The sequence below is a fragment of the Dipodomys merriami genome, unplaced genomic scaffold (genome assembly GCF_024711535.1).
Source record: "Dipodomys merriami isolate MVZ:Mamm:240054 unplaced genomic scaffold, mDipMer1.0.p SCAF_19, whole genome shotgun sequence".
Lineage (NCBI taxonomy): Eukaryota > Metazoa > Chordata > Mammalia > Rodentia > Heteromyidae > Dipodomys > Dipodomys merriami.
In genome coordinates, this window is record NW_027203270.1 from 15,786,055 (window position 1) to 15,813,085 (window position 27,031).

The following is a 27,031-nucleotide window of genomic DNA, read 5'->3' on the forward strand; positions in this document are numbered from 1 at the left end:
TCAGTGGTAGAGCGCTTGCCTTGCATGCCTGAGGCCCTGGGTTCGATTCCTCAGCACCACATAAAGAAAAAAGCCGGAAGTGGCACTGTGGCTCAAATGGTAGAGCGTTAGCCTTGAGCTGAAGAGCTGAGGGACAGTACCCAGGCCCAGAGTTCAGGCCCCACGACCGGACCCAAAAAAAAAATAAATAAAGCCAGCCAGGGAAGAAAAGTCCGTGAGACTTAGCTCCAGTTAAGCAGCAAAAAGCCAGGAGTGGAAGAATGGCTCAAATGATAGAATACTTAGCTTTAAAGCTGAGCACCAATGGCTCAAATCTGTAATCCTAGCTACTTAGGAGGCTGAGATCTGAGGATCATGGTTCAAAGTCAGTCTGGGCAGAAAAGTCCCCATGATACTTTTTTGTTTTTGTTTTGTTAGTTGTGAGGCTTGAACTCTGGGCCTGGGCACTGTCCCTCAGCTCTTCAGCTTAAGGCCAGTGTTCCACCACTTGAGCCACAGTGCTACTTCTGGTTTTCTGGTAGTTAATTGGAGTTAAGAGTCTCCCAGTCTTTCCTGCCCAGGCTGGCTTTGAACCAAGTAGCAAGGATTATAGGTATGAGACACTGGCGCCTGGCCTGTGATATTCTTATCGCCATTAAACCACTCAAAAACTGGAAGTAGTGCTGTGGTTCAAGTGGGAGCGCACTAGCCTTGAGCACAAAGAGGCTCAGGAACAGCGCCCAGGCCCTGAATTCAAGCTCCATAACCATCACTACCACGACCAACATGAATACTAGCCTTCAGTGAGAGTGCAGGCCCGGCATTTAAGCCCTAGTACTAGCAACAACAACAACAACAAACAGGCATAATGTGGGGCTGGGAAGGTGGCTCAGTGGTAGAGCGCTTGCCTTGCATGCCTGAGGCCCTGGGTTCGATTCCTCAGCACCACATAAGCAAAAAGAAAAAAGCCGAAGTGGCGCTGTGGCTCAAGTGGTAGAGTACTAGCCTTGAGGGACAGCACCCAGGCTCAGAGTTCAGGCCCCACGACTAGACTCAAAAAAAAAAAAAAAAAAAAAGCATAATGTTAAACCAGCCTGTGTGTCTGGATCTCTGGATCTGCCCTCATGGCTGGCCAACCCTAGCTTTCTCAGCTGTATGCTCCTAAAGTGTGCTTCTCTGGGTTCAGGAGGGACCTAAATCCAGGGGGGTTTGAATTGCTATTTCAAGATTAGATGCTGTGGTGGGAAAGGGGCTTTTGGCCCCCGGTATCAATGTTTAACCGGATATGCAGGTCAATATTTACCAGCAGCGAAAGCAAGCTGAACAGGGGTTGGCTGAGAGCAAAGGTCCTGGTGGGAGGGGAGGGCCAGGCTGGATTAGCTGGAGCTGGGCAGAGAGCGTGGGGAGCACGTAAGTGGGGCCAGAAGAACATCGAGTGCTGCAGCAAGGAGTAGAGGTAAGATGGAAGGGCGGCTCAGCCTACTCCTGGGACAGCAGAAGGGATGGGGAGCTGCTCTCGTAGTTGAATTGTCTGGGATGAATTTATTTAGGCCTGTAGTTTCTCAGCCTCCTGGGGTGATGATGAGCCAATGTAGGAACTCTAAAAGGAGTCCCCTCCCCCACCTGGGGACCTGACAAACTGGAAGATTTGTTTTGTTTTTGCTAGAAAGATTCAAATGCCTAAGTTGGAGTTCAGATGGGGCCCAGGGCCCTTGTGAGTGATGGGTGGTGGGTGTGGGTGGGTGTGGTGGGTAAAGCAGTCCTTCAGAAAAATTGGCCTTGAGATGGGCAGGGTAGAAGGTTGTGTGTGTGTGTGTGTGTGTGTGTGTGTGTGTGTGTGTGTGTGTGTGTGTGTGTGTGTGTGTGTGTGTGTGTGTGTGTGTGTGTGTGTGTGTGTGTGTGTGTGTGTGTGTGTGTGTGTGTGTGTGTGTGTGTGTGTGTGTGTGTGGTGAGGCCAAGGCCAAGGCTAGACTAGAACTTGCCCATCCCCACACACAAGCCTGGCTTCCCTGAACAGGCCTGTGATTCCTGTAAGTCCAAAGGTGCCTAGACCAGAAGCATTCACTGGGCCCTGCAGCTAGGTCAACAAAGCAGCTCTCTGGCCATGCCATCACCCTTGCAGTGACCTTAGGGTCTCACAGTCCTGCCCACTCTATGTGTAAGACCTGACCAGCTTGAGAAAGGCTGGCCAGGTGGACAGCAGGTTGGATGGGTGCTCTGGAGTGGCTGCCTTCCCTAGCCTGGAACTAGGCTGAAACCTACCATTCACTAAGGGCATTGGGTATTGAGCATTCTGCTCAGCTTTTTTTTTGTTTGTTTTTGTTTTTGTTTTTGTTGGTGGTGGTGGTTGTGGGCCTCAACTCTGGGCCTGAGTGCTGTCCCTGAGCTCTTCAGCTCAAGGCTAGTGCGTTACCACTTGAGCCACAGCACTACTTCTGGCTTTTTCTGCTTATGTGGTGCTGAGGAATTGAACCCAGGCCTCCTGCATGCAAGGCAAGCACTCTACCGCTGAGCCACCTTCCCAGCCCCTTCTGCTCAGCTTTTAGACTGTCTTAGTTTAGGCCTCAAAATCCATGGAAGGAGGTAGGAGCCCTGCCACCATTTACAAGATAAGGCCAAGAGGAGTTAAGGGAGATGTCCAAGGGCCTCTGGCAAGAGGCCGAGCTGAGATTCAAATCAGCCTGGAAGAATGAGGGACCCTCACCACTCCCTATTGACCAAAATAGCCTCAGCCCATGACATATGAAGAACCCAAACCACAAAGTGGGGGAAGACCAGGGAAACCCCACTACTCAGGCTGAGAACAGTTGCTAATGTGTTCTGAATATGTTACATGCTTCTACAGATTGGCCGAGTCAGTGAACGTGGGGGTAGGATTCCACCATCCAGTGTGGGAGTGGTAACTGGAAACTGAGCCTTCCTGTCCTGGACACAGGAACATGGCGCTGCTCCGAGGGCTCCTGGTGCTCGGCTTGTCTTGCCTGCAAGGCCCCTGCTTGGTGGTGAGGTTGGGCTCAGGAGGGCGGGGTCAGTCAAGTTGAAGAAGACACTGGTAGATGGGAGTAGGGGTTAGCAAATATTGGAGTGATCAAAGGGGCTGAGGGGAGAAAAGGTGGGGGGTCCAGGCTCTGAGGGGGCTCCCCTTCTAATCACCACCCTTTTCTCAGCAGTTCTCTCCTGTGAGCGCTATGGAGCCCTTGGGCCAGCAGGTACAAGGGAGTGAGGGGCATGTGGGTGGGAAGAAGCAAGCAGCGGATCTCACCTGTGGTGTGGCGGGTTGGGGGACCTATGGGAAGATCATCACTCTCCATCTGCTTCCTTCTTTCTGCAGCCAATTATGGAGCAGGGCCAGGAGAAGTTGCCATTTCCCTCACTTGCCATCCTCAAGTCGAACAACCAGGTATAACCAGGTGGGGCTGGGGAAGAGTGGGTGAGGGCAGAAGGAGGAAGGCCAATCAGCAAGGAATGGGGGTCATGGGTGTAGGGCTGAGATTCTGGAGTTCAGAGGTAAGAATAGACAGGATAGGCTGCTGCCCTGGAACACAAGAAGACATTTGACAGAACATGGAGCTGATCTTTTGACCTCACTGACCCCTGATCTGTCCCTATAGAAACCTGATGACCAGATTGCCCTGAAGAAGTCCTCAGCAGACTGCAAGGGTGCCCCAACTCCAGAGGAGACACGCCAGCTGGCCCAGGCTATGATGGCTTTCACCGTTGACCTATTCTCCATGGTGGCCCAAACATCCACCAGCCCCAACCTCATCCTTTCACCCCTGAGTGTGGCCCTGGCATTGTCTCACTTGGCCCTAGGTACTGTGGCAGAACTGGTCCAGCAGAACTGAGGCCTGTGGGCACTCACTGTTCCCGATGTGGCTACTGATGACTCCTCTATCAGCACCACATAGACATTAGAAAAAACACAAGTTTTTTGACCCCCACACCTGTCTTTGAGGACAGATTCCCAGGGATTGGGTCCGATGTACTTATTCACAAGTCCTTTTAGTATTATTTTTGTGTGTGTGCTGGTACTAGGCTTTGCCCTCTTGCTTAGCTTTGTGCTTAAGGCTGGGACTCTACCATTTGAGCTATAATTTCACTTTCAGGTTTTTTGCTGGCTAGCTGGAGATAAAAGTCTCATGATCTTTGCTGCCTGAGCTGGCTTTAAGTCAAGATCCTTAGGTCTCAGCCTTCTGAGTAGCTGGGATTATAGGCATCAGCCACCAGTGCCTGGATTCCCCTAGTGATTTTTGTGTAAGAGTTTGATAGCTGCAATAGCTCCCACTGGGACTTGCAGGTCTCCTACTAGACTTAAGGGAAACAGAGGACCAGAGAGGGAAGGCAATTGGAATGGGGTGAAGAAGCTCAATCTGTCGGCAGCAGAGATGAAAGTGGAACTCAGGAGAGATCATGGGGACCCCTGAGCATACTCATCATGGATATGCAAGAAGGCTGGAGTGGATCTTAGGGTGGGAAAGATCCCCTGGCCCTGGCTTTAGCCCAATTTGATCCCCTCCAGGTGCTCAGAACCAAACATTACGGAGCTTGCAAAAGGTGCTACATGTAGACTCAGAGCCCTGCCTTCCCCATCTACTGAGCCACCTGTGCCAGAACCTGAGCCCTGGAACATTCCGGATGGCTGCCAGAATGTACCTACAGAAGGGTAAGCTGCTGATGACAGAGGACTACCTGGTAGTGCCCTGTAATGGAGGGTGGGTACAGGAGAAAGGCTTGGTTTCAAGTAACCAGTTGGAGCATTGGTAGCTATGGAACCCAGATCCAGGGATCAGCTCAGGACACTTTGTGTGCAGGATTTCCCATCAAAGAGAATTTCCTGGAACAATCAAAACAACTGTTTGGTGCAAAGCCCATGAAACTGACGGAAAGGCAGGAAGAAGACCTGGCGAACATCAACCAATGGGTGAAAGAGGCCACAGAAGGGAAGATTGAGGATTTCCTCTCTGAGCTTCCAGAAAACACGGTGTTGCTTCTCCTCAATGCCATCCATTTTCAGGGTGCGTTCTTCTTCTCAAGTCCCCCACCCTGGTGATGCTAGCCCCACCCTGTAGGCTGAGTGGGACCCTGTCTCTCTTCTTCAGGCTGGGTCATGAGGCAGGGGGGTGGTGTACATGTGATGGGAAGGTGCTCGGGAACTTCGCGAGGTTGTTGAAAACAAAATAGTCTGGAACAAAGTTAGGGGATGCAGATGAATTCTATTATTTGAACCATAATTCCACTTTCAGGTTTTTGCTGGCTAACAGGTTTTTGCTGCCTGGGCTGGCTTTAAGTCATGATCCTTGGGTCTCAGTCTTCTGAGTAGCTGGGATTATATGGGTCAGCCACCAGTGCTTGGCTTCCCCTGGTGATTTTTGTGCAAGAGTTTGATAGATGCAGTAGCTCTCACTGGGACTTGCAGGTCTCCAACTAGGAGCATTGCAGCAGATAGGGAAAACACAAGCCCGGGTTTCCAAAATGTTTCAAGGAGCAGGCAGGTGGTACAACACCCCCTGGGTGCTTGACTTTACCTCTTCATGCCTTGAGGGAGTTCTGGGCGGGATGGGAAAGAGGCTGGTCTCAGTTTTCATGGCTCCTGTTCTCTTCTGGCTACAGGTTTCTGGAAGAGCAAATTTGATCCAAGCTTTACTGAGAGAGACTCCTTCCACCTGGATGAGAAGTTCACAGTGCCAGTAGACATGATGCAAGCACATTCGTACCCTCTACGCTGGTTCCTGCTAGAACAGCCCGAGATACAGGTTATCCTGGGTTGCCCAGCACTCCAGGCCTGGATGCTGGGGGGGAGGGGGAGGGAGAGAGGGGACAATCTGTGGAGAGGCCACAGGGGTAAAGGAGAGGGTGCCCACCTTCCCTGCAGTTCTGAGGTACCAGACTCAGTCTCCATAGGTTCATTCACTCAAAGACAGTATTCTGGGCTGTGCACGCAGTATGCTGTGTGCCAGGTACTGTCTGAGGCACTGGGAATTAGGTGGACCACAAGGGAGAGATTGCCCTGGTCTTAGAAGGGAAGGTATACAGTATCACAGTCATTTCAGTCAGGAGTGTCATGAAAGGGGGGAAAAAGTGATCTTTGCTCTTAATGACTGGGTCTGGAAGAATTCTTTGAAGAAGGGGCACTGAGTTGAGACCAAGGTGACCTCGACAGAGGGTTTATTAAAAGGACCTGTAGCTGATGAGACAGCACAGGAACCACCCTGGAAGCTATGCAGCCACTCAGGGTCTCAGACTGGAAGATGTGACCTGAGCTCTCATACAGAGCTTCTTAGAAGGGAGGATCCCATTGGGTTGAATTTCTCCGCATTCTGCATGGAACATTGTAATTGGATGGAGTTCTATGCCAACCTGTCTCAGGTATGACCCCATGACTTCCCTTGCTTCATACTACCTAAGTGTAGTCCTGTTAGGCTGGGATACTGCTCCCTGGGCCAATCAGTAGTGGCTGAGATAGTAGTGTTGGTTAGGTTTGCAAGGCAAGCATGACAGAGCACAGTCACATCTGCAGACAGAAGCCACTTAGATAGCCAGACTTCCCTTCAGCTCATCCTGAAAGGAGAACTGGTCCATTTTCCCACAGGTTCCTTTCTTGCTACTCTCTTCTTGTCCTGCACACTCTTCCTTCTTCCTTTGTCTCCATTTCTCCATCCTTCTCAGGTATTCTACAGGCAGGCCCAAGTAGCTGACTTTGCTTCAGGAGTGCCTTCAAATGAGATCTTATGCAGACTGGGAATGTGGCTCAGTGGTAGAGTGCTTGCCTAGCATGCATGAAGCCATGGATTCCATTCCTCAGTACCATATAAACAGAAAAAGCCAGAAGATGTACTGTGGCTCAAGTGGTAGAGTCCTAGCCTTGAGCAAAAGAAGCCCAGGCCCTGGGTTCAAGCCCCAAGAAGGGCAAAAAAAAAAAAAAAAAAAAAAGTAAAGAAATGCGATCTTATGATCTAAGTATGGTCCTTCATGGCTACAATCGCAGCACTTGGGGGGTTAAGGCAGGAGAATCTGCAGTTCAAGACCATCCTGAGCCATATAGTGTGTTCAAGGCCAGCTGGGGGTGAGGGTACCTAACAAGACCCCATGTTTAAAACAAAAACAACTCAATTTCAAATCTCAGATATATGCAAGGGGGCAGAGTCACTAAGTGAAGGTGAGAGGGGGTGAAGTGGGTACTGTGCTTTACAGTAGCTCCTCCATTGAACTCCAGAGAAATCTGGGAAGTCAACGACCCCACCCATTATACACAAGGAGAACTGAGAGGAAGATAGGTGGCTCCTTTACCTATTTGCACAGCTAGCTGGGAGCAGATGAGAGAGATATCCACTATTTACTGAGCATGGCTTTTGACGAGTACAGGACTCCCCACCCCCCACCCCCGCCCTGGCTTTTTCTGTGTATGTGGTACTGAGAAATCGAACCTAAGGCTTCATGCATGCTAGGCAAGCACTCTACCACTAGGCCACATTCCCAGCCTGACCATGGCTTTTGAGTGCAGATACTGCTGCATACTTTATTTTTTATTTATTTATTTTTTGGGTCCGGTTGTGGGGCCTGAACTCTGGGCCTGGGCGCTGTCCCTCAGCTCTTCAGCTCAAGGCTAGCGCTCTACCACTTGAGCCACATGCGCCACTTCCAGCCTTTTTCTTTTTGCTTATGTGGTGCTGAGGAATCGAACCCAGGGCCTCAGGCATGCAAGGCAAGCGCTCTACCACTGAGCCACCTTCCCAGCCCTGCTGCATACTTTAAAAGCTTTATCTCATTCAAACACCAACCTGTACTAGGGAGGTATTACGCAGCTTCACAGGTGAAGTGAAGGCTCAGCAACACAACTGATCATGGTGAACTTGATTCCTACTCGGCTGAGAAATATAGAAGCGCAGATCCAGCTAGGTCTGTGTGCTTTCTGGTTCTCATATTCTCTTTCCTTTATCTGTAGGTGGCTCATTTCCCCTTTAAGAACAACATGAGCTTTGTGGTCATGGTGCCCACTCATTTTGAGTGGAATGTGTCCCAGGTACTGGCCAACCTGAGCTGGGACACCCTGAACCAGCCCTCACTACGAGAGAAGCCCACTAAAGTGCGGCTGCCGAAGCTGCACCTGAAACACCAGCTAGATCTGGTGGCTACCCTGGGCCAGCTGGGTAAGGAGGATGGTGGGTCAGCCCTGCGTGGGGCTGGGAACGGTGGATGAGGAGAGGCTTCCAGCTGATAGCAGGTCTGAGTCAGAGATATCCCTTTGTCCTGAATAAGGGGGTTTGGTATGATCCCCTGTTCTTGGGTGAGCTGAATCACCCAAGGCTGTCAACTGACTCTGCTGCCCAAGACTTGAATACTCCAAGGAATACTAAGTCTAGAGCCCATGATGGCATGTGAACCTCCTGGCTCCTGAAAGGGGAAGGAGGAGAAAATGGGGCGTCACATTGTTAAAGAGATGCATTTACTGAATGTGGTAGTGTATGCCTATAAGCCCAGATACAAGAGGCAAAGATAGCCAGGGACATGTGGTTCACCCCTATAATCTTAGCTACTGAGGAGGCTGAGATCTGAGGATCATAGTTTGAAACCAGCTCAGGTTGAAATCCTCTGTGAGTGAGACTTTTTTTGTCAGTCGTGAGGCTTGAACTCTGGGCCTGGGCACTGTCCCTCAAGGTGAGCACTCTACCACTTGAGCCACAGCACCACTTCCAGTTTTCTGATGGTTAATTGGAGATAAGAATCTCACAGACTTTCCTGCCCTGGCTGGCTTTGAACCACAATCCTCAGATCTCAGCCTCCTGAGTAGCTAAGATTACAGGTGTGAGCCACCAAAGCCCAGCTCTGTGAGACTCTTTTTTTTTTTTTTTTTTTTTTTGGTCAGTCATGGGGATTGAACTCTGGGCCTGAGTGCTATCCCTCAGCTCTTCAGCTCAAGGCTAATGCTCTACCACTTGAGCACAGCGCCACTTCCTGTTTTCTGGTGGTTTATTGGAGATAAGAGTTTCACAGACTTTCTTGCCCTGGCTAGCTTTGAACTGTGATCCTCAGATCTCAGTCTCCTGACTAGCTAGAAATACAGGCGTGCGCAACCGGCTCCCGGCTCTGTGAGACTCTTATTTCCAATTAACCACCAGAAAACTGGATGTGGTGCTGTGGCTGAAGTGGTAAGTGCTAGCCTTGAGCAAAAGAGCTTAGGGACAGGGCCCAGGCCCTGAGTTCAAGCTCCAAGGTTGGCCCCTTCCACACACACACCAAAAAAAGAGGCAAAGGAAAGAGGACTGTAGTCTGAAGCTAGCCTAGGCAAAAAGCCTAAGACCTTATCTGGAAAATAATTAAAGCAAAAAAGGACATGGTTCAATGGTGGTGTACTTGTCTAGCAAGTGAAAAGCCCTGAGTTTTAAAACCTAGTATGGAAAAAACGAGATACATTTACTTGTCAGCCATTTGCAAAGCAATTTCTATATTCCACGTACTGTATAGGCACTAGCAGCCAACTGTATGCAAAGTAATCATTTAATGGAATAGACAAGTGAGAAATCAGGCATTTACAATCTAGCATAAGTGATAAGACCGAAGGTGTCTCTCCAGCTCACTTCAGAGAATATTGAACAGGTACTGGATCCAAATCTGACCTCAGATTTTTAGGCTGGGATCTGGGAAGGCTTCCTAATGGAAGCAATGTTTCTTTTTGTTTGTTTTTTGTGTTTTTTTTTTTTTTTTTTTTTTTTTTTTTTGCCAGTTCTGGGACTTGAACTTAGGGCCTGGGTGCTGTCCCTGAGCTTCTTTTGCTCAACGCTGGCACTCTACCACTTGAGCCACAACACCATTTCTGGCTTTTTCTGTTTATGTGGTACTGAAGAATGGAATCCAGGGCTTCATGCATGCTAGGCAAGCACTCTACCACTAAGTCACATTCCCAGCCCATAAAGAAGCAATGTTTAAGTGGAGATTTGACGGTTAAGCAGATGTGGATTTAAGATGTTCCCTGGCCAGGGTACCAGCTAGGTCCTGGGAGCCTGGGGGCAGAGGGCAGCACTAATCATCCATCTGCTGCTCTGGGCAGGCCTGCATGAGCTGTTCCAGGCCCCAGACCTACGTGGGATCTCTGATGAGAGGCTGGTGGTATCCAGTGTCCAGCACCAGTCCACCCTGGAGCTCAGCGAGGCTGGCGTGGAGGCAGCTGCAGCCACCAGCACTGCGATGTCCCGCATGTCACTCTCTTCCTTCAATGTGAACCGCCCCTTCCTCTTCTTCATCATGGAGGATACCACAGGCCTGCCCCTCTTTGTGGGCAGCGTGAGGAACCCCAACCCTAGTGCACAGCCCCAGCTCCAGGAGCAGCAAGATTCCCCTGATGACAGAAACTTAATCCAGAACCAGAAAGCCTTCCTCCATGGAGACAAGTTCTTTGGCCCTGATTTGAAACTTGTGCCGCCCTCGGAGGAGGATTACCCCCAGTTTAGCCACCCCAAGTGAGGAACACCAGTACCAGCATCCTAAGTCCCCACCTGGACCAGCATCTCAACTCACGTGACTCTTTCCAACCAGCTTTGTGGGAGCAGGGTGGGGCCCAGGGGTAGTCTGTGAGAGGAGAGGCGCTATTCTCTTCCAGTTCCTTCTGGGGGCTTGGGGGCTGGGAGGAGGCCAGGTATGGGAATCATGGGCCAGATTCCTTTTCATTTCTCCCCAAGGGGCTCAGAAGGTGTCCTATTTGGGGTGGGGTGGTAGAGCATCTATGGATTCTGCTCCAGCAGGAAGTAGGCTAGATTGGTACCCAAGTCAGCAGATGGGACACCTCTACATTTATAAGCACAAGAGGAGCAGGCTGCCTTGGGACATGTCTGAGAACACCCTGGCTAAAGACGGGAAAGAAACCTTAGGGGTGACTCGGAAGGCAGTGTTGCCATAGAATTGGATACCAAGGACCAGCTTCTGCCCTTCATGGAGCCCCATGTTCTCTCATAGTCTGACATGGATGCAGCTTGCTTAAGGCCTCCAGCTACTAGCCCACCCCTTATGTCTCCCCAGATGCCAACACTGCCAGGATCCCCTGCCTTCCTCTCTTGTGTTCCTCTTCTGCCAGTAGCTCAGGGGCTGAGGGAGGGAAGGCGCCCTGTTAGCTCTTTACAGCTCTTTTGTAAAGTTTTTGTAGTGATTTTTATGCCACCTGAATAAAGAATGAATGGGCCCTGTTGGTTTGATGTCACTGTTCCGGGCATGGGCGGGGAAAGCGGGGAAGCAGAGAGGCAGCCACAGAACAGACAGTACTGAGCTCTTGCTGTGCCACGTTTGGTCTCTGGCCACATGCCAGCCCTCTCTAGGGCCACCTCCATGCCAGCCTGGCTCTGCTGTCTGCCTGGCCTTTGCTAGGTGCCTCAGGCAGCCAGTAACAAGGACCGCTCAGAATAGCGCCAGTCTCCCAGTTTTGGGGAAGAACTGGCAATTAGGGAGCCTGGAGTTTCTAATTACACACAGAACACCCCCTACCCTCCCGCTGGGAGCTGGCGCCTGTCAGCCGGAGGGGCAAGCTGGCAGCTGGAGGCTTTCAGTGCCTGGGGATCTGATGGATGCTATTGGGGGTATCTTGGCATGGAGCTGACAATTTCTTCTTCAAGAGCCTATGAGCTGGGGGTAGTGTGGGTGTCTGTGGTGGGAAGTGTCATGGCTGGCTGTGGTGGCCCTTGTCTCTGAGTGCAGTGATTATGTAGACCCTCCTGGAAAGAGAAGCAGGTGACAGATTTGGAAGAGAGGGCCTCCAGGAGAAGGTGACATGAGAGCAGGAGACTGAAGCTGGTGAGGGACAGGGAGCTAGTTGGTGCAAAGGTCCTGAGCATGCACACAAGTTCAAGGTGAGATGGTAGTCTGCAAGGGAGGGGCAGTAAAGGAGGAGGGAGTCAGTTCTGGGACAGATCGTGGAAGGCTCTAGGGTCATGATGAAGATTGTGGGAGGAATAAGAAGTCACTAGAAGATTTAATTCTCAGTACCACCCCCACCACCAAAAAAAAAGTCACTGGAAGGTCAACTCACCCAGTCAACTTTGTTCATTTTGCTTCTCTTATCTTTCTTTCCGTCTCCCTCTCTTTCTTTCCATTTCTACTCCCAGATCCCAGGTCAAGGTCTGGCTGTCACTTCTGTGGGTCATTGCTATCCCCTTGTGATCTCTCTTGGCTACTGGGTTGACTTCCTTAATTGCATTTTCTGCCTTGTGGATCCTCACTGAGCACCTTCTATGTGCCCAGCAGCACAATGGTCTCTGGAGATACAGAAGCAACTAAGCAGACAAGATCTCTGTTCTCCAGGAAAGCCCAAGTAGTAATAGAGTGATGTAGATAATAAAAAAATACAAATCACAGGTGGGGTGCCAGTGGCTCATACCTGTCATCCTAGCTATTCAAGAGGCTGAGATCTGAGGATCACAGTTCGAAGCCAGACCAGGCAATAAAGTATGTGAGATTCTTATCTCTAATTAACTATTCAGGAAAAGCCAGAAGTGGCTCTGTGACTCCAGTGGTAGAGTGCTAGCCTTGAGCACAAAGAGGCTTAGGGACAGTGCCCAGGCCTTGAGTTTAATCCCCAGGACTGGCAAAACAACAACAAAAGCCCCACCAAAAACAAGTCATGGTTGGATTTTCGTAGCCTGAACTGTGCATCAGACCACAGAACAGTTCCTTATTGCCTGGCTTCTGGGAGAGAAAACAAAAGCAAAGCAAGATGTAGTAAACAGAATGATCTGAAATGTCAGAAGAGGAATTCTCCAGGTTTTATGATACTATGTAACTATGGGAAGTCTTGTGTGGTTTTAGAGATTAATGGCAGAGCCTCAAGCATACTAGACAAGTGTTATATCACTGAGCTATATCCCAGTCCTGAGAAGTCCTGAGGTGGTATTTGAGCTTTATTTCTTTTTTGGTGCTTGTACTAGGGCTTGAACTCAGGACCTTGACTCTTGTTTACTTTTCTTGCTCATGACTGGCACTCTGTAGACATGTCTCCAGTTCTAGGTTGTTTTTGTTTTTTTTCTTGGTTTTTGCTGGTTAACTGGAGATGAGAGTCTCTCAGATTTGTTTACTTAGTTAGGCTGGATTTAAACCATGATCCTTAGATCTCAGACTCCTGAATAGGTAAGATCATAGGTGTGTGGGCCACTCATGCCTGACAAGCTGAGACTAGGTATCTTCCACAATGAGGTATCTAAGGCTGGCTTCAAACAACCAATCCTCCTGCCCCAGCCTCTGGAGTGCTGGAGTTATAGGTGTGTCATCACCCCTGGCTTTGAGCTGTCCATGAACTTTTTGCTCAAGGCTGGCACTTGAGTCACAGCTCATTTAATGGCTTTTTGGTGACTAATTAGAGCTAAGAGTCTCACAGGCTTCCTGCCCTGGCTGGCTTCAAATCATGATCCTTAGATCTCAGCATCCTGAGTAGCTAGGATTAGAGGCGTGAGCCACTAGTGCTCGGCTTACTTCCAGCTTTTTGATGGTTAATTGGAGATAAGAGTCTTATGGGCTTTCCTACCCTGGCTAGTTTTGAACCACTATTCTCAGATCTCGGCTTCCCGAGTAGCTAGGATTATAGGCATGAACCACCGGCACCTGGCTGTAAAGAGCTAATTGGTTTTTTTTTTGGGTCGGGTCATGGGGCCTGAACTCTGGGCCTGGGCGCTGTCCCTCAGCTCTTTAGCTCAAGGCTAGTGCTCTACCACAGAGCCACTTCTGGCTTTTTTTTCTTTTTGCTTATGTGGTGCTGAGGAATCGAACCCAGGGCCTCATGCATGCAAGGCAAGCGCTCTACCACTGAGCCACCTTCCTAGCCCCGTAAAGAACTAATTGTAAGAAAAATCCAAGCCAGAGCTCCAGGTTCTGAGTTCAAGTCATGGTACCAACACATTACACACACACACACACACACACACACACACACACACACACACACACACACACACACACACACACACACACACACACACACAGTTGATAAGAGTCACTTGGCTGTTAGTCTGCTGTGGTTCCTTCCTTCCAAGATGGCTTCAAAGTGACTTCAGGAGAGAATGGTTAATAGCAGGCAAAGGATACAGATAAAAATGGAGCACCTGCCAGGCATTGGTTGCTCATTCCTATAATCCTGGCTATTTAGAAGTCTAAGATCTGAGAATCTTGATCCAAAGCTAGCCAAACAAATCTGGGAGACTCATCTTAATTAACCAGAAGGAAGCTGGAAGTAGAAAGTGGAAAGAAGTAGAAGTGTGGTTCAAGTGATAGAGTACCAGCTGTGAGCAGGAAAAGCTCTTGATTGAGGTCCTGAGTTCAAACCCCAGTACCCAAGTCTAAGCTCCTCTACTTACACACACAAAAATGGGGGACTCTGGGATGCCTTGTTCTGTTTTTTTTTTTTTTTTTTTTGTTAGTCGTGGGGCCTGAACTCAGGGCCTGGGCACTATCCCTCAGCTCTTCAGCTCAAGGCTAGTACTCTACCACTTGAGCCACAGCACCACTTCCGGCTTTTTTCTTTTTGTTTATGTGGTGCTGAGGAATCAAACCCAGGACCTCATGCATGCAAGGCAAGTGCTCTACCACTGAGCCATCTTCCCAGCCCTGGGACGCCTTGTTCTGAACTTGCTCCTAGTAAACTCATGAGCCTAGTGAGATCTTTTAAGTGCCTATTATACTACTAGTACCTCTCATCCCTGGCTGGCTACCTTGCTGGAAATCCCAACAGGCAGTTATGACAGCCAAGAAGATGTGATGGAGGAGGAGAGTTATGTAAATATGAGGGTCTTGTGAATCTGGGGTGGAAAGGCAGCAATGGGTTAAAATTAACCCCAGACAATGATGCAATCAGAGAATTCAAATTGAGTGCAGGTCGCTTTAAGAAAGGAGTAGCTGTAATCTGAAGCCTGCTGGAGGCTGAGTTTGGGAGGCAGTAACCACAGCTCCAGAGCTTGCTTGCTGGAGCCCCCTTCTGTGTGCAAGCTGAGGCTCCCAGGCTGGAAGTGGAGCTGTCACAAACCACAGGTAAAGCAGCTCCACGGTTTGCATGTCAGGGGAAGATGGGAAGACTAGAAAGCTCCCTCTGGGCTGGAGGGGGGGACTTGGGAGAGGCAGGGGTGCCCCAGGAAGCAGAAAAGAGGAGTGCCAGGGGGAGAAAGAGGTGGGAGACATATTAGTGTCTGCAGTTTGGCCATCAGGCTGAATGGGTGGAAGAAGGTAGAGGAAGTGGGCAGACAAAGATCAGGACCCAATTACCCCCAACCCCACTGGAAAGATTTCTGAATAAAGTGAGTGGGAAGCAAAAATAGAGGAGGGTTGGGGGAGGCACAGAGCTAAGCCCTGGGTCAGGTCTGAGTAGTAGCCTAAAAAGGCTGTACCCCTAGGAAAAGGACAATCTCAGGGAGCTGCTTCCAGTGGGGGAAGTCTGGAAGGTGATCATCTGGTAGCTCAGCTTTGCCTTCCACTCAGCTTGCTGCTACTTTTTCCAAAACCAACTGGTGCTAACTTCAGAGATCTCATTTCCCAGTAGCGCTAAGCTAGTGCCTGCTGAGTCCTGCCTGAGGGCAGGGATGGGGTAACAGCTGTGTCCTTAGCCCCCACCCTTTCTCTGTGGCCAAAAGAGCAAAAAGCAAAAGCTAGGAGACAGATGAGGTCACGGCCCCAAGCAAACAATGACCACTATTTAGCCTTGTTTGTGTGTGCAGTTCAGGGGGCTTGGCATTCCCTGAAGCATACCACAGCGGGGAGGTGACTTGAGCTAAAAAGAAGCTTCAGGCTCCCCCAAACTCACTGTGGCTGTCCACCAGGAGTTAACTCCCAACACAGTGAGTGGGGACCAGGGAGTTCTGGTCCTAGCACTGGTCCCTATGGTAGTGTGAAGAGATGGATTTCTGGGCACCATGGATTGATTCACTTGAGGTTCCTGGGGGCTGGTGGTTATCAGCTTGGGTAGACCAGAGAGGACCCTTGGAAACTCCTAGAGCCTGCCAAGAGGGAGGTGTCCTTTTCCTGCATGGTCCACAATGCCTAGTGCCATGTGGCTTGTAGACTATGTGGTTCTGGGAGGAGAAGGAGGAAAGGAGGAGCCATGGTGTTTGTCTCACAACTGAATTTAATCTGAAACACATGTGTTGGCTTAACTTGATTCTCCCAGCATCCCAGTTCCTGTGCCTCTTGGATTGTAATGGAAAGAAAGACTGACCTTGGCCCAGTGGGGGAGAATCTATCTCCTCCTGGTGTCCTCCCCCACGTAGGAGGCCAGGAGCCTGGTTCAGATACTGCCCTTTGGCCAGAATGGCAACATTGGCCTGTGCCCATGGCCAGGACAATGGTTTCTTGCAAAAGCTCACAGACCAATCATCTTGCACAGGGCATTACAGATGCTTTGAGGGGCCCCCACTGCAGACCTTTACTCTATCCTTTTACTACCACACGTCCACTTCTTTTATCCCTATGGCTCGAAGTGGAGAATTAATTCAAAGTCATGCCATTAGTACTACCCATCCCTGCTCTGGACCAGCTCTGTCCCCCTGGCTCTTTCCCTTCCAGGGTCCCTCACTTCATCTTCAGTCCTCAGCCTACTCTTGTGGTGACAATGAAGAGTAACATGATCTGGGGGCTCAAAAGGATTAAAGAAGGCCCTACCTTCAAGTGCATCTGAATTGTCTCCTTAAATACTATGCCTACTGTCCTGTCTCCTTTCTTCTCTCAATATCCTACTGCAATGACCTGAGAGCAGAGCTGATGGATAGCTCACTAGCCTTGCCTTCTATTTGTCTCACTTATTTTCAGTCTTCAACAAACCAGTCTCTGGAGGCTCAAGCAAGGAAGGCTCCAGACAGTTCTGGGCAGGGCTGGCTGGCAGAGAGCAGAGAGTGCTGGAAGCCTGATGATGTTTTTGGTTTGTCTAACACTACTGAAAGCTTTTTCTCTCCTTTCACCAGCCATGTGGCCAATAAGAACACGGGGGTGAGCTGGGCACCAGTCACTCATGCCTGTAATCCTAGCTACTCAGGAGGCTCATGAGATCTGTGGATCAAAGCTGGTTCAAAGCTAGTCCAGGCCAAAAAGTCTGTGAGACTATTTTTATGTATATATTTATTATAAAGATACTGTACAGAGGGGTTACAGTTACATGAGTAAGGTAATAAGTATATTACCTATTCAGCACTGTTACCTCTCCTTTGTTTTTCCCCTACTATCCCTTCCTCTGAGAGACTCTTTTTTTTTTTGGTTGGTTGAGGGGCTTGAACTCTGGGCTTGGGTGCTGTCCCTGCACTCTTCAGCTCAAGGCAAGCATTCTACTGCTTGAGCCACAGTGCTACTTCTGGTTTTCTAGTGGTTTATTGGAGATAAGAGTCTCACGGACTTTTCTGCCCAGGCTGGCTTTGAACTGTGATCCTCAGATCTCAGCCTCTTGAGTAGCTAGGATTATAGGCGTGAGCCACCGGCGCCTGGCCTCTCTGAGAGACTCTTATCTGTGATGAACTATCAGAAAACTAAAGTGACACTATGGCTCAAAGTGGTAGAGCACTAGCCTTGAGTGAAAAAGCATAGGGACATTGCCCAGGCCTTGAGTTCAAGCCTCACCACCACCACCACCACTAAAAAAGAACACAAGGAGTCCATGGAACTCCAGAGATCAACTGGAGATGAGGGTATAGAAAGAGAGCAGGACTGGTTCCTGCTGGCAGTCCTCCCCTAAACTGAGCAAGGTAAAATCTTCCCTTTTATGTACTACAGTGTTGTCCACGTGATTATCAGACTTCATGTTAAGGACTCCAGCCAATAATCACACACTATAATCCTTACTTTTCTGGGAGTCAGAAGAGTTAGTGGTGGTGGTGGTGGTAGTGTGTGTGTGTGTGTTACAAGTTAGAGGCAGCAGAACATGGAACAAAGTCTGGGTAGTTGAAGATTTATTCTGACCTCAGGGAAGGTCTTACCTGTGACCCACAAATTTCCCTTTTCCCTCACCCCTGGATTCTGACTCCAAAGAGAGCACAGGTAAACGCAGGAAGATGAGGTGACTACAGAAGAATTTAGAGCCCTAGATCCAGATTTTCAAGGTTTCTCTGGGGTCCAGGGGCCAGACCAGAGGTAGAGCAGAGGTGCCACTGATGGGGAAGTTACTGGACTTGTAAGGTCTTGCTAAGAAGTAGGGTGATTAAATTGAAAGAAAGAAGGCTTTGGGGTTTAAGAACTACTTTTGAGCTGGGAGGGAAAATACCATATAGAGTAAATAGAAGCAGCACCATGATTTTGGTTAAAGGGTACATATTTGGTCCTGGGCTCATTCGAGAGCTTATCCATCTCTGGAATTGTTGTTTTATTTTTTTTTTTTCCAGTCGGTCATGGGACTTGAACTCAGGGCCTGGGTGTTGTCCCTGAGCTTTTTGCTCAAGTCTAGCACTCTACCACTTTAAGCCACAGTACTTCTGTTTTCCTGATAGTTAATTGCTAGCCTTGAGCTGAAGAGCTGAGGGACAGTGCCCAGGCCCAGCATTCAGGCCCATGACCAGACCCCCCCCCAAAAAAAAAAAAAGAATATCATGGACTTTCCTGCCTAGGCTGCCTTTGAACTGTAATCCTCAGATCTCAGCCTCCAGAATAGCTAGGATTACAGACATCAGCCACTGGTACCCAGCCTCTGGTGCTGTTAAATGATGCTGATATATTATCTAGCCTGGAGCCAGACATAGTGGCCTTTGCTTATGATCCCAGCACTTGGGAGATTGAGTTCATGTCTAGCATGGGTTATGTAGCGAGACCCTGTTTCAAAAAACAAAAAAGGACATCTAATTTTGATCCTCATAATAATAGGTAAGTACTATTTTACTTACACTTTACCAAGAAAAAAAATATTATGTAGAGAGCAACTAAAACCCAGAATTGGAGAGGTGCTAGTGACTCATGCCTGTAATCCTAACTACTCAGGAGGTTGAAATATGGGAATCATGATTTGAAGTTAGACTGGGCAGAAAGTCTGCGACACTTATCTCCAATTACCCATCAAATGGCTAGACTGAAGATGTGGTTCAAGTGGTAGAATGCCATCTGTGAGCAAAAAAATTGAGTGAAAGTATAAGGCTCTGAGTGTAAACCTCAGCAGTGGCACAAAAATTTAAAATAACAACAAAAACAACAAAAAAAAAATGCCAGGATTGAGATTTGGATCTAGGTGGTCCAACCCTAGACTGTAGGGCTCCTCACCAAGTGGGGAAGAGCTCTGGAAATGGAGGTGAGAAAGGAATGAGTTTTTCAGAAGTCACAGGCTTTAGGCCAGAGGAATTCCAGAAGACTTGGAGAACTTTTGGCAGCTTAGCTGGGGCTGGGCCGGATGCTCCCATTCTTGCTATTCTGAGATTCCACAGAGCACTGGGTTCTGCCCGCATTCTTTCAGGAGGTTCCAGGTATAAACCCTATCAAATGAGCTATCTGGATTCCTCCAGGGAAAAGCTTTGTGGTACATTTGCACTATAGCATACTTACAGGGAAGGAGGAGCCCACAGCTGGATCTTCACTGCACTGTAGCTTTACATTGGAAGGTGAGTCCACTGAGCTGAAAATACAGTTCCTGATAGAGCTGTTGACTGAGAGGAAGTGCAGGGTGGGCATAGGTATGGTTGGGAGGGGGTAATCTAAAGGGTCCACTTCCAGGCTGGAGGGAAGTGCTTGCTCTGCCTGCCCCTTGGCCAGGCAGTGTGGCAGGGGAGGGTGGTGGATGAGGGGAGGGGCTTGCCTGTCTTTCTTGTCTCTTGCAGGTCTGAGATGCGGGCCTTGGTGCTACTCCTCTGGGCTGGAACCTTACTTGGGCAAGTCAGCTGCCAGAATGTCGCCAGCAGCTCTGAGGTCAGTGGGATGAGGAGAGAGGGGTATCAGCTCTTCCAGCCCCTCCTTAGCAGGCAGCATGGTAGATAGCACAGGAGGTCAGGTTCCAAGAATTCTTTCAGAGGACAGAACAGAGGCCAAAATAAGATTTAAAAAAAAAACAACCTGAAAAGTGCTGGGCACAGGTGGCTCGTGCCTGTAATCCTAGCTACTCAGGAGGCTGAGATCTGAGGATCATGGTTCAAAGCCAGTCTGGGCAGGAAAAATCTGTGAGAGTCTTGACCTCCAATTAATCACCAAAAAAATAAAAAAAAATCTGGAAGTAAAGCTGGGTCCAAGTGGTAGAGTGCTAGCCCTGAGCAAAACAAAATCTCAGAAACAGCACTCAGGACTTGAGTTCAAGCCCCAAGATCCTCCCTTATATTTCTGCAATACTTGTATAGCTCACTGGATGGGTGGTAGTCTTTAGTAATTTGTTCAGATACTGACTGGAGTGTAGAGTTCTCAGAGAGCCCAGATGGAGCCTCTGTTGCATGACTAGGGGTGAGGGGTTCTTACTCACAGGTTAGGCAGCTGGGGCATACTAGTCAGAGCCCTGCATTTTGTGGGTTCTAAGTTTCAGTTATGGTTCTACTTCTCACCAGCTTAGTGACCTCATTCTGTTTCTTTACATTGTGACTATACATTTATTTTTTACCTGCTGGATACTTACTCTTCTTTGTCTTTGGTGCTGGAGATTGAACCTAGTAGGGCCTTGTATAGCTAGGCAGGTACTCTACCCGCTGCAGCCTATTCATGACCATCTAGCTACTCTGAAGGTTCTGGGGATAGGTAGAAAGTAAAGACATTTTCAATTCTTTTAAGGTATTAGTCTTTTGGGATATCAGATGAATATATCAATGAAGAAATGAAGAAAGTAAAAAAGAACTAGCAGAGGCTGGGGCGTGGCTCCATGGTAGAGTGCTGGCTTAGCATGTGCAAGTCCTTAGGTTTGATACCCAGCACTGGAAAGTGAATGAACTTGCCAAGAGCCTAGCACCTAGCATAATGGTGATCTTTGGCTCTGGAAAAGGTCAGGAAGTCAAAAGTTCCCTTCAAATAGTGCTGGCCAGGGAAAATCTGGGATGGAAGAAAGGATATGTGGCCAAGAAAGACAGGGCAGGGTGTGATAGAAGGGTGTAGCAGAGCCTCGAAGCAATCAGCCAGGGTGACCAGATGGAGCCTGAGTACAGGGTTTTTAGTGGGGCTGGGGATGGAGATGGGGCACTCCTGGTCATTTGTTTAAAAAAGTGTGTCGGGGCTGGGAAGGTGGCTCAGTGGTAGAGTACTTGCCTTGCATGCCTGAGACCCTGGGTTCGATTCCTCAGCACCACATAAGCAAAAAGAAAAAAGCCGGAAGTGGCGCTGTGGCTCAAGTGGTAGAGCGCTAGCCTTGAGCTGAAGAGCTGAGGGACAGCGCCCAGGCCCAGAGTTTAGGCACCACGACCGGACCCCCCCCCCAAGAAACAAAAAAAAAGTGTGTCATAGGCTTCCATCAGATGTCTAAACCTGGCCAGCTAAGTATCTTCCAGGCTGCCTCTTCCTAGCAGAAAATTCATGCCTCATTTAACCTTAGGCTAAACATACCATAAACCCCAGAGCCAGAACACACCCCACTCAAGGCCAGGAGACATCATTCACTTAGTGTCACCTCTGGTCCTTTTACTCCTAATCCAGGGCTCCCCAGTCCCTGACAGCACTGGGGAGCCAGTGGAGGAAGAGGACCCCTTTTTCAAGATCCCTGTGAACAAGCTGGCAGCAGCCATCTCCAATTTCGGCTATGACCTATACCGCCAGAGATCCAGTGCCAGCCCTACTGCCAATGTGCTGCTGTCTCCACTCAGCATGGCCACAGCCCTGTCTGCCCTTTCGCTGGGTGAGTGTGTAGCTGCAGAAGGCCCCAGATGGACATGGAGGCCCCTCCCCAAGGGGCTTCTGAGCATGTGCAGTTTGGGGACGGGCATAAAGGGCTTGTGGTAAAGCTGGTTAGGGGTGTGTGTGTGTGTGTCCTGCCCATATACTTGGGAGCTCAGGGTTTATACAGCTACAATCCTCACTTCTTACTGATATTGTGACTAGAACATTTATTCATTCCTTAAACAAGTTCCTACTATGTGTCAGCTATTCACCTAGGTTCTAGGAATTTATCTGCCTGAAAGCAAGTTTGGGGTTGCCCACAGTAGGGTCACAGCTTGAGTTCACAGGGGACATTGATAAATAGGTAATTATAAAACAATGTATGGACTGAGATAGGGAGTATTTGGACTTGTGCTCACCTACTTTAAGAAACATCTCTGAGAACCTAGTTGTGTCTTCCATTACCTTCAAATCCTTGCCCACCTAGAAAGTCTGAGGGATCAGTCTACTCAGGCTCTTAGCAGATAAAAGGAGTATTAGCTAGGTTATGGAGGACATGCCTGTGATCTCAGCACTTGGGAGTCTAAGGTAGAAAGCTTGTGAGCTCGGGGTCAGCTTGCTTTACTTAGTAAGAAATGTTTAAGCCAGGCACTAGTGGCTCATGCCTGTAATCCTAGCTACTCAGGAGATTGAGATCTGAGGATCACAGTTCAAAGCCAGCCCAGGCAGGAAAGTCTGTGAGATACTTATCTCCAGTAATCCACCAGAAAACCAGAAGTGGCGATGTGGCTCAAGTGGTAGAGCACTTGCCTTGAGTTGAAGAGCTGAAGACAGTGCCCAGGCCCAGAGTTCAAGCCCCACAATTAGCAGGAAGGAAGAAATGTTTAGCATTGCTGTCCTGAAAGAAGCTGGACTGGGGCCCATCAGTTATCCAAGGATCATCATCTTGTCTGACAGGTGCAGAACAACGAACGGAATCCATCATTCACCGGGCTCTCTACTATGACTTGATCAGCAATCCTGATATCCACAGCACCTACAAGGAGCTCCTTGCCACCGTCACTGCCCCCCAAAAGAACTTCAAGAGTGCTTCCCGTGTTGTCTTTGAGAGGAGTCAGTTCTCTCCATTTTTTCTTCCCCTTTTCCCATCTCTCCTTCCCTCCCTTCTTTTTGCTCTCCTCTCTTCTTTCCTTACCCACCTCTTTGTGGTCTTCCTGACTGCCCTTTCTGGGGCTGGGACTATAGGCATGTCCTACTGTACCCAAGCAGTCAATTGCCTTTCTAGCCTGGGCTATCTGATAGTTAAGGCCTCTAAGCTCCAAGATGAACATTCCTGGCTACCCCCCACCTCCTGCCACCCTCCTCTCTCCCGCCACCCCTCCCCCAAACAAAAGATCAAGTGTGTTCAGTCCAGGCCTGGCATTGGTAGACAGGAAGGAGCCCATAAGGATCAGAAAGAGGAAGTGGGCTGAGGGAGATGGTAGGCAGGAGGGTGTGGGTTTTTTTTTTAGGGGGGGGAGTGGGGCACAGTGGTGTGTAGTAGCATAAAGAGAAACAGCAATGGATGGAATCCATTGTCTAGTGCCTGGGGAAGCCAGCAGATGCTTCAGCAAGTCATGGGAAGATGCTGGGCAGGAAATGGGGGCCTGCTGTGTGGTAAACCAGAGCCTAAGCCTGGCAAATTCTCAAAAACAGGTTGCTGGTTCAGCTTTCACCCATACACTAACCTCTTCTTTTCCTTACTTCTTCTTAGAGCTGCGGGTAAAATCCAGCTTTGTTGCAGCACTGGAAAAGTCATATGGGACCAGGCCCAGGATCATGACTGGCAATCCTCGCATAGACCTGCAGGAGATTAACAACTGGGTACAAGCCCAGATGAAAGGGAAAGTTGCCAGGTCGACCAGGGAGATGCCCAGCGACATCAGCATTCTGCTTCTGGGTGTGGCTTATTTCAAGGGTGAGGGCTTCCCCATTTCTCTGTGGCCAGGGGCTGAAGACAGGTGTCAAGGGGCTGAGAAAGAGAAGTCAAATCCTTGCCTGACATGACTCTGAGGCAAAGCCAGGAGAGAATCAGATAGGCTGTTGCATATCTGTTTTCCATCTACTAGGTGTCTACAGAGTGACTGATGAGGGGCCACAGGTGTAAGAGGCCTGACCTGCGCTGGGCACCATATTAGGCTTCTGAGTCAGACAGGGCTAAATCCTGGCTCTGCCTTTGCTGGTTGCAGAACCCTGAAACCTTCTTGGGTCTGAGTTCTCATCTTTAATGTCAGGTTCACACACATACTTTATAAAGTATAGACTATTGTATATTCACTTGTTTTCAAAGCAACCCTAATATTGTACCTGGGGCACAGGAGGTGGTCAATAAACTGTCATTCATTATCTATCACCATTCTTCTAGACAGTGGTGATGGGCACAGAAATGATTGCACAGCCTACTGTGGGATCTGCCATGTTCAGATAAGGCCTTGGAGATGGGGGGGAGACAACCGCATTATCTTCCCCTTAAAATGCTTATGTTTTCAGAAACCAGCATGACTGGACCCCTAAATTCCCAGAGGAAAGCAAGGTGGCTTCCTCCTTCAAGAGCTGATGTCCAGTAAAAGAGCAGTCACACACTAGCATATTAAAGATCACCTTTGATGAAAGGAATCAAATCAAATAAACTTCTTTCCATCTGAGTTGGCTTGTGAAAGGCTTTCGGGGTACTGGAAGTACTGTAGCTCAAACCACACATGCTGAGATAGAGCAACTGTTCCCTCATGTGTCAGAGCAGCTGAGGACTAAGATTCCTTCAAGCAGCCAGGAAATTGACACAGCATGGTCTCCTAGGCCTTTCTGGTGCCTGGGGCTCAGGACATTCCATTTGTTCCATTCCAGGACAGTGGGTAACGAAGTTTGACTCCAGGAAGACCTCCCTCCAGGATTTCCATTTGGATGAGGACAGGACTGTGAGAGTCCCCATGATGTCGGACCCCAAGGCCATTTTACGTTATGGCTTGGATTCTGATCTCAACTGCAAGGTCTGTAGAGGTAGATGGGAGAGGTCAAAGAAAGGCAGAATGATATATGGAAATAGATTGGATAACTATCTGAATTTTATCTGCTGGGTGACTGTGTGAGCAAGTCTTCTGAGCCTTTCCTCACTTTAAGATGGAGTGAAGGCTGGGTGCTGGTGGCTCACACCTGTAATCCTAGCTACTCAGGAGTCTGAGTTCTGCTGATCATGGTTCAAAGCCAGCCTGGGCAGGAAAGTCCATGAGACTCTCATTTCCAATTAACCATCAGAAAACCGAAGTAAAGCTCTGTCTCCAAGTAGTAGAGTGTTAGCCTTGAGCAAAAGAGCTCAGCAACAGCACCCAGGTCTCGGAGTTCAAGCCCCATGACCAACAAAAGAAAAGAAAATTAAAAAAAATGGAATGGAAGGTTAGTTATCAAATGTATCCTTGGAAGTGGCACTGTGGCTAAAGTGGTAGAGAGCTTGCCTTGAGCTGAAGAGCTGAGGGACAGCGCCCAGGCCCAGAGTTCAGGCCCCATGACCGGACCCCCCCCCCCAAAAAAAAAAAAAAAAGAGAAATGTGCTTTTTATTTGTCAGTCATGGGGCTTGAACTCTGGGCCTGGGCACTGTCCCTGAGCTCTTTAGCTCAAGGTAAATGGTCTACCACTTGAGCCACAGCGCTCCTTCCTGTTTTCTGGTGGTTAATTGGAGATAAAAGTCCCACAGACTTTCCTGCCCAGGATGGCTTTGAACTGTGATCCTCAGATCTCAGCCTCCTGAGTAGCTAGGATTACAGGCATGAGACACTAGCACCCAGCTAATTTTTTCTTTATTAAGGGATTACATAAATTTCACAGTATTGTGGGAATGTGATACTTAGCTACATTTGAGCCTTCACAAGGCAAATTGTCATTATCATGGTCTATAAAGCTTGTGAACTCTACAAACTATGACAATACAACTATTTCTTTCAAATCGGGTGATACGTACATTTCTTTCCTTTTGCTTAGTGTAAGCTGTTCTCTCTTTCTCAGTTTTTTTTTTGGGGGGGGGTCAGTCATGGGGCTTGAACCCTGGACCTGGGTACTATTCCTCAGCTCTTCAGCTCAAGCACTCTACCACCTGAGTCACAGGGCCACTTCCGGTTTTCTGATGGTTAATTGGAGATAAGATAATTAATAAGAATCCACGGACTTTTCTACCTGGGCTTTGAACCAAGATCTTCAGATCTTAGCCTCCTGAGCTAGGATTATAGGTGTGAGCCACCAGCGCCGGGCCTTAGTTTTTGTGTTTTTAAGGAGCATCTAGAGTTTACTTGCTATTACAGGATAATTGTTATATATATCAGGAGCTGGGCACATCAGAGCCAAGTACCACCACAGGAGAAGGGAAGGTATAGCTCTTAGTATCAGTCCATCCCTAGGCTTTGAGGTGTTGAAGCACTTACCCACCTGCTTCTTGCTGTTTCAGATTGCTCAGCTGCCCTTGACTGGTAGTATGAGTATCATCTTCTTCCTTCCCGTGAGAGCAACACAGAACTTGACTATGATAGAAGAGAGTCTCACCTCTGAATTCATTCATGACATAGACCGAGAGCTGAAGACTATCCAAGCAGTTCTGACTGTCCCCAAGCTGAAGCTGAATTATGAAGGCGAAGTTTCCAAGTCCTTACAAGAGATGAGTATGTTTGCAAGACCTCTTTGCTCTTGGAGGTCATGGTGGGGCTGAACCTTAGAAGCTTCCACTTTGCTAAGCAGAATTCAAGGTCTCCATGGCTTTGTAGACAGGCCCTGAATATATTATCCATTTTACATTTTAATAGACTTTCCTCTTGGGACAATCATTTACCCTGGCTCCAAGCTTCACAGGTCAAAGCAGTGCTCCATTTCCAGTTTGCCTGCCTTTTTGTCTTTTCTTTGGGGTGTTACATAAGGCAGGGTTTTTAATGGGAATCTCTCTTAACCTCTACAGAACTGCAATCCTTGTTCGAAACACCAGACTTCAGCAAGATCACAGGCAAACCTGTCAAACTCACTCAAATGGAACACAGGCTTGGGTTTGAGTGGAATGAAGATGGTGCAGGAACCACTCCCACCTCACCCCTACAGGTTACCCGCCTCACCTTCCCCCTGGACTATCACCTTAACCAACCTTTTATCTTTGTACTGAGGGACACAGACACAGGAGCCCTTCTCTTCATAGGCAAAATTCTGGACCCCAGGGGCACTTAATGCCCCAGTTTAATGTCCCAGTATCCTGGAAGAAAACTAGAAGAATGGCAAGAACACATTACACGAAGGTGCTCCTATAGTTTCTATGTATGCTTTGCAATAAAAGAGCTTTTTCCGTAACCT

At 48.8% G+C, this 27,031-nt stretch overlaps 2 protein-coding genes across 4 annotated transcripts; both read left to right on the forward strand.

The window, feature by feature from the left end:
* The first annotated feature begins 1,325 nt into the window (after positions 1-1,325).
* Serpinf2 (serpin family F member 2) lies at positions 1,326-11,149 on the forward strand. Of its 2 annotated transcripts, none has more exons than XM_070027469.1 (10): positions 1,326-1,435; positions 2,825-2,981; positions 3,147-3,188; positions 3,311-3,379; positions 3,591-3,792; positions 4,499-4,642; positions 4,791-4,994; positions 5,590-5,732; positions 7,922-8,126; positions 10,025-11,149. In XM_070027469.1, the coding sequence occupies exons 2-10, from the start codon at positions 2,919-2,921 to the stop codon at positions 10,435-10,437; spliced, it is 1,485 nt and encodes a 494-aa protein (XP_069883570.1). In that variant the 5' UTR covers positions 1,326-1,435; positions 2,825-2,918; the 3' UTR covers positions 10,438-11,149. The 2 variants fall into 2 exon arrangements, with proteins under 2 accessions (XP_069883570.1, XP_069883571.1); XM_070027470.1 differs by having other exon boundaries at positions 3,150-3,188.
* A 3,710-nt stretch (positions 11,150-14,859) lies between these two features.
* Serpinf1 (serpin family F member 1) lies at positions 14,860-27,028 on the forward strand. 2 transcript variants are annotated; one of them, XM_070027472.1, is made up of 9 exons: positions 14,860-14,973; positions 19,352-19,496; positions 19,713-19,800; positions 21,496-21,694; positions 22,633-22,788; positions 23,429-23,632; positions 24,559-24,701; positions 26,148-26,358; positions 26,649-27,028. In XM_070027472.1, the coding sequence occupies exons 3-9, from the start codon at positions 19,720-19,722 to the stop codon at positions 26,906-26,908; spliced, it is 1,254 nt and encodes a 417-aa protein (XP_069883573.1). In that variant the 5' UTR covers positions 14,860-14,973; positions 19,352-19,496; positions 19,713-19,719; the 3' UTR covers positions 26,909-27,028. The 2 variants fall into 2 exon arrangements, with proteins under 2 accessions (XP_069883573.1, XP_069883572.1); XM_070027471.1 differs by lacking the exon at positions 19,352-19,496.
* Positions 27,029-27,031: the final 3 nt, after the last annotated feature.

Excerpts from the sequence above, each read along its gene's own strand:
- Serpinf2 (XM_070027469.1), top strand. The coding sequence starts at position 2,919 with ATGGCGCTGCTCCGAGGGCTCCTGGTGCTCGGCTTGTCTTGCCTGCAA. Across the intron at positions 3,189-3,310 it reads TGGAGCCCTTGGGCCAGCAG|CCAATTATGGAGCAGGGCCA; the intron begins GTACAAGGGAGT and ends TTCTTTCTGCAG. Across the intron at positions 3,793-4,498 it reads ATTGTCTCACTTGGCCCTAG|GTGCTCAGAACCAAACATTA; the intron begins GTACTGTGGCAG and ends GATCCCCTCCAG.
- Serpinf1 (XM_070027472.1), top strand. The coding sequence starts at position 19,720 with ATGCGGGCCTTGGTGCTACTCCTCTGGGCTGGAACCTTACTTGGGCAA. Across the intron at positions 22,789-23,428 it reads CCGTGTTGTCTTTGAGAGGA|AGCTGCGGGTAAAATCCAGC; the intron begins GTCAGTTCTCTC and ends ACTTCTTCTTAG. Across the intron at positions 24,702-26,147 it reads ATTCTGATCTCAACTGCAAG|ATTGCTCAGCTGCCCTTGAC; the intron begins GTCTGTAGAGGT and ends TTGCTGTTTCAG.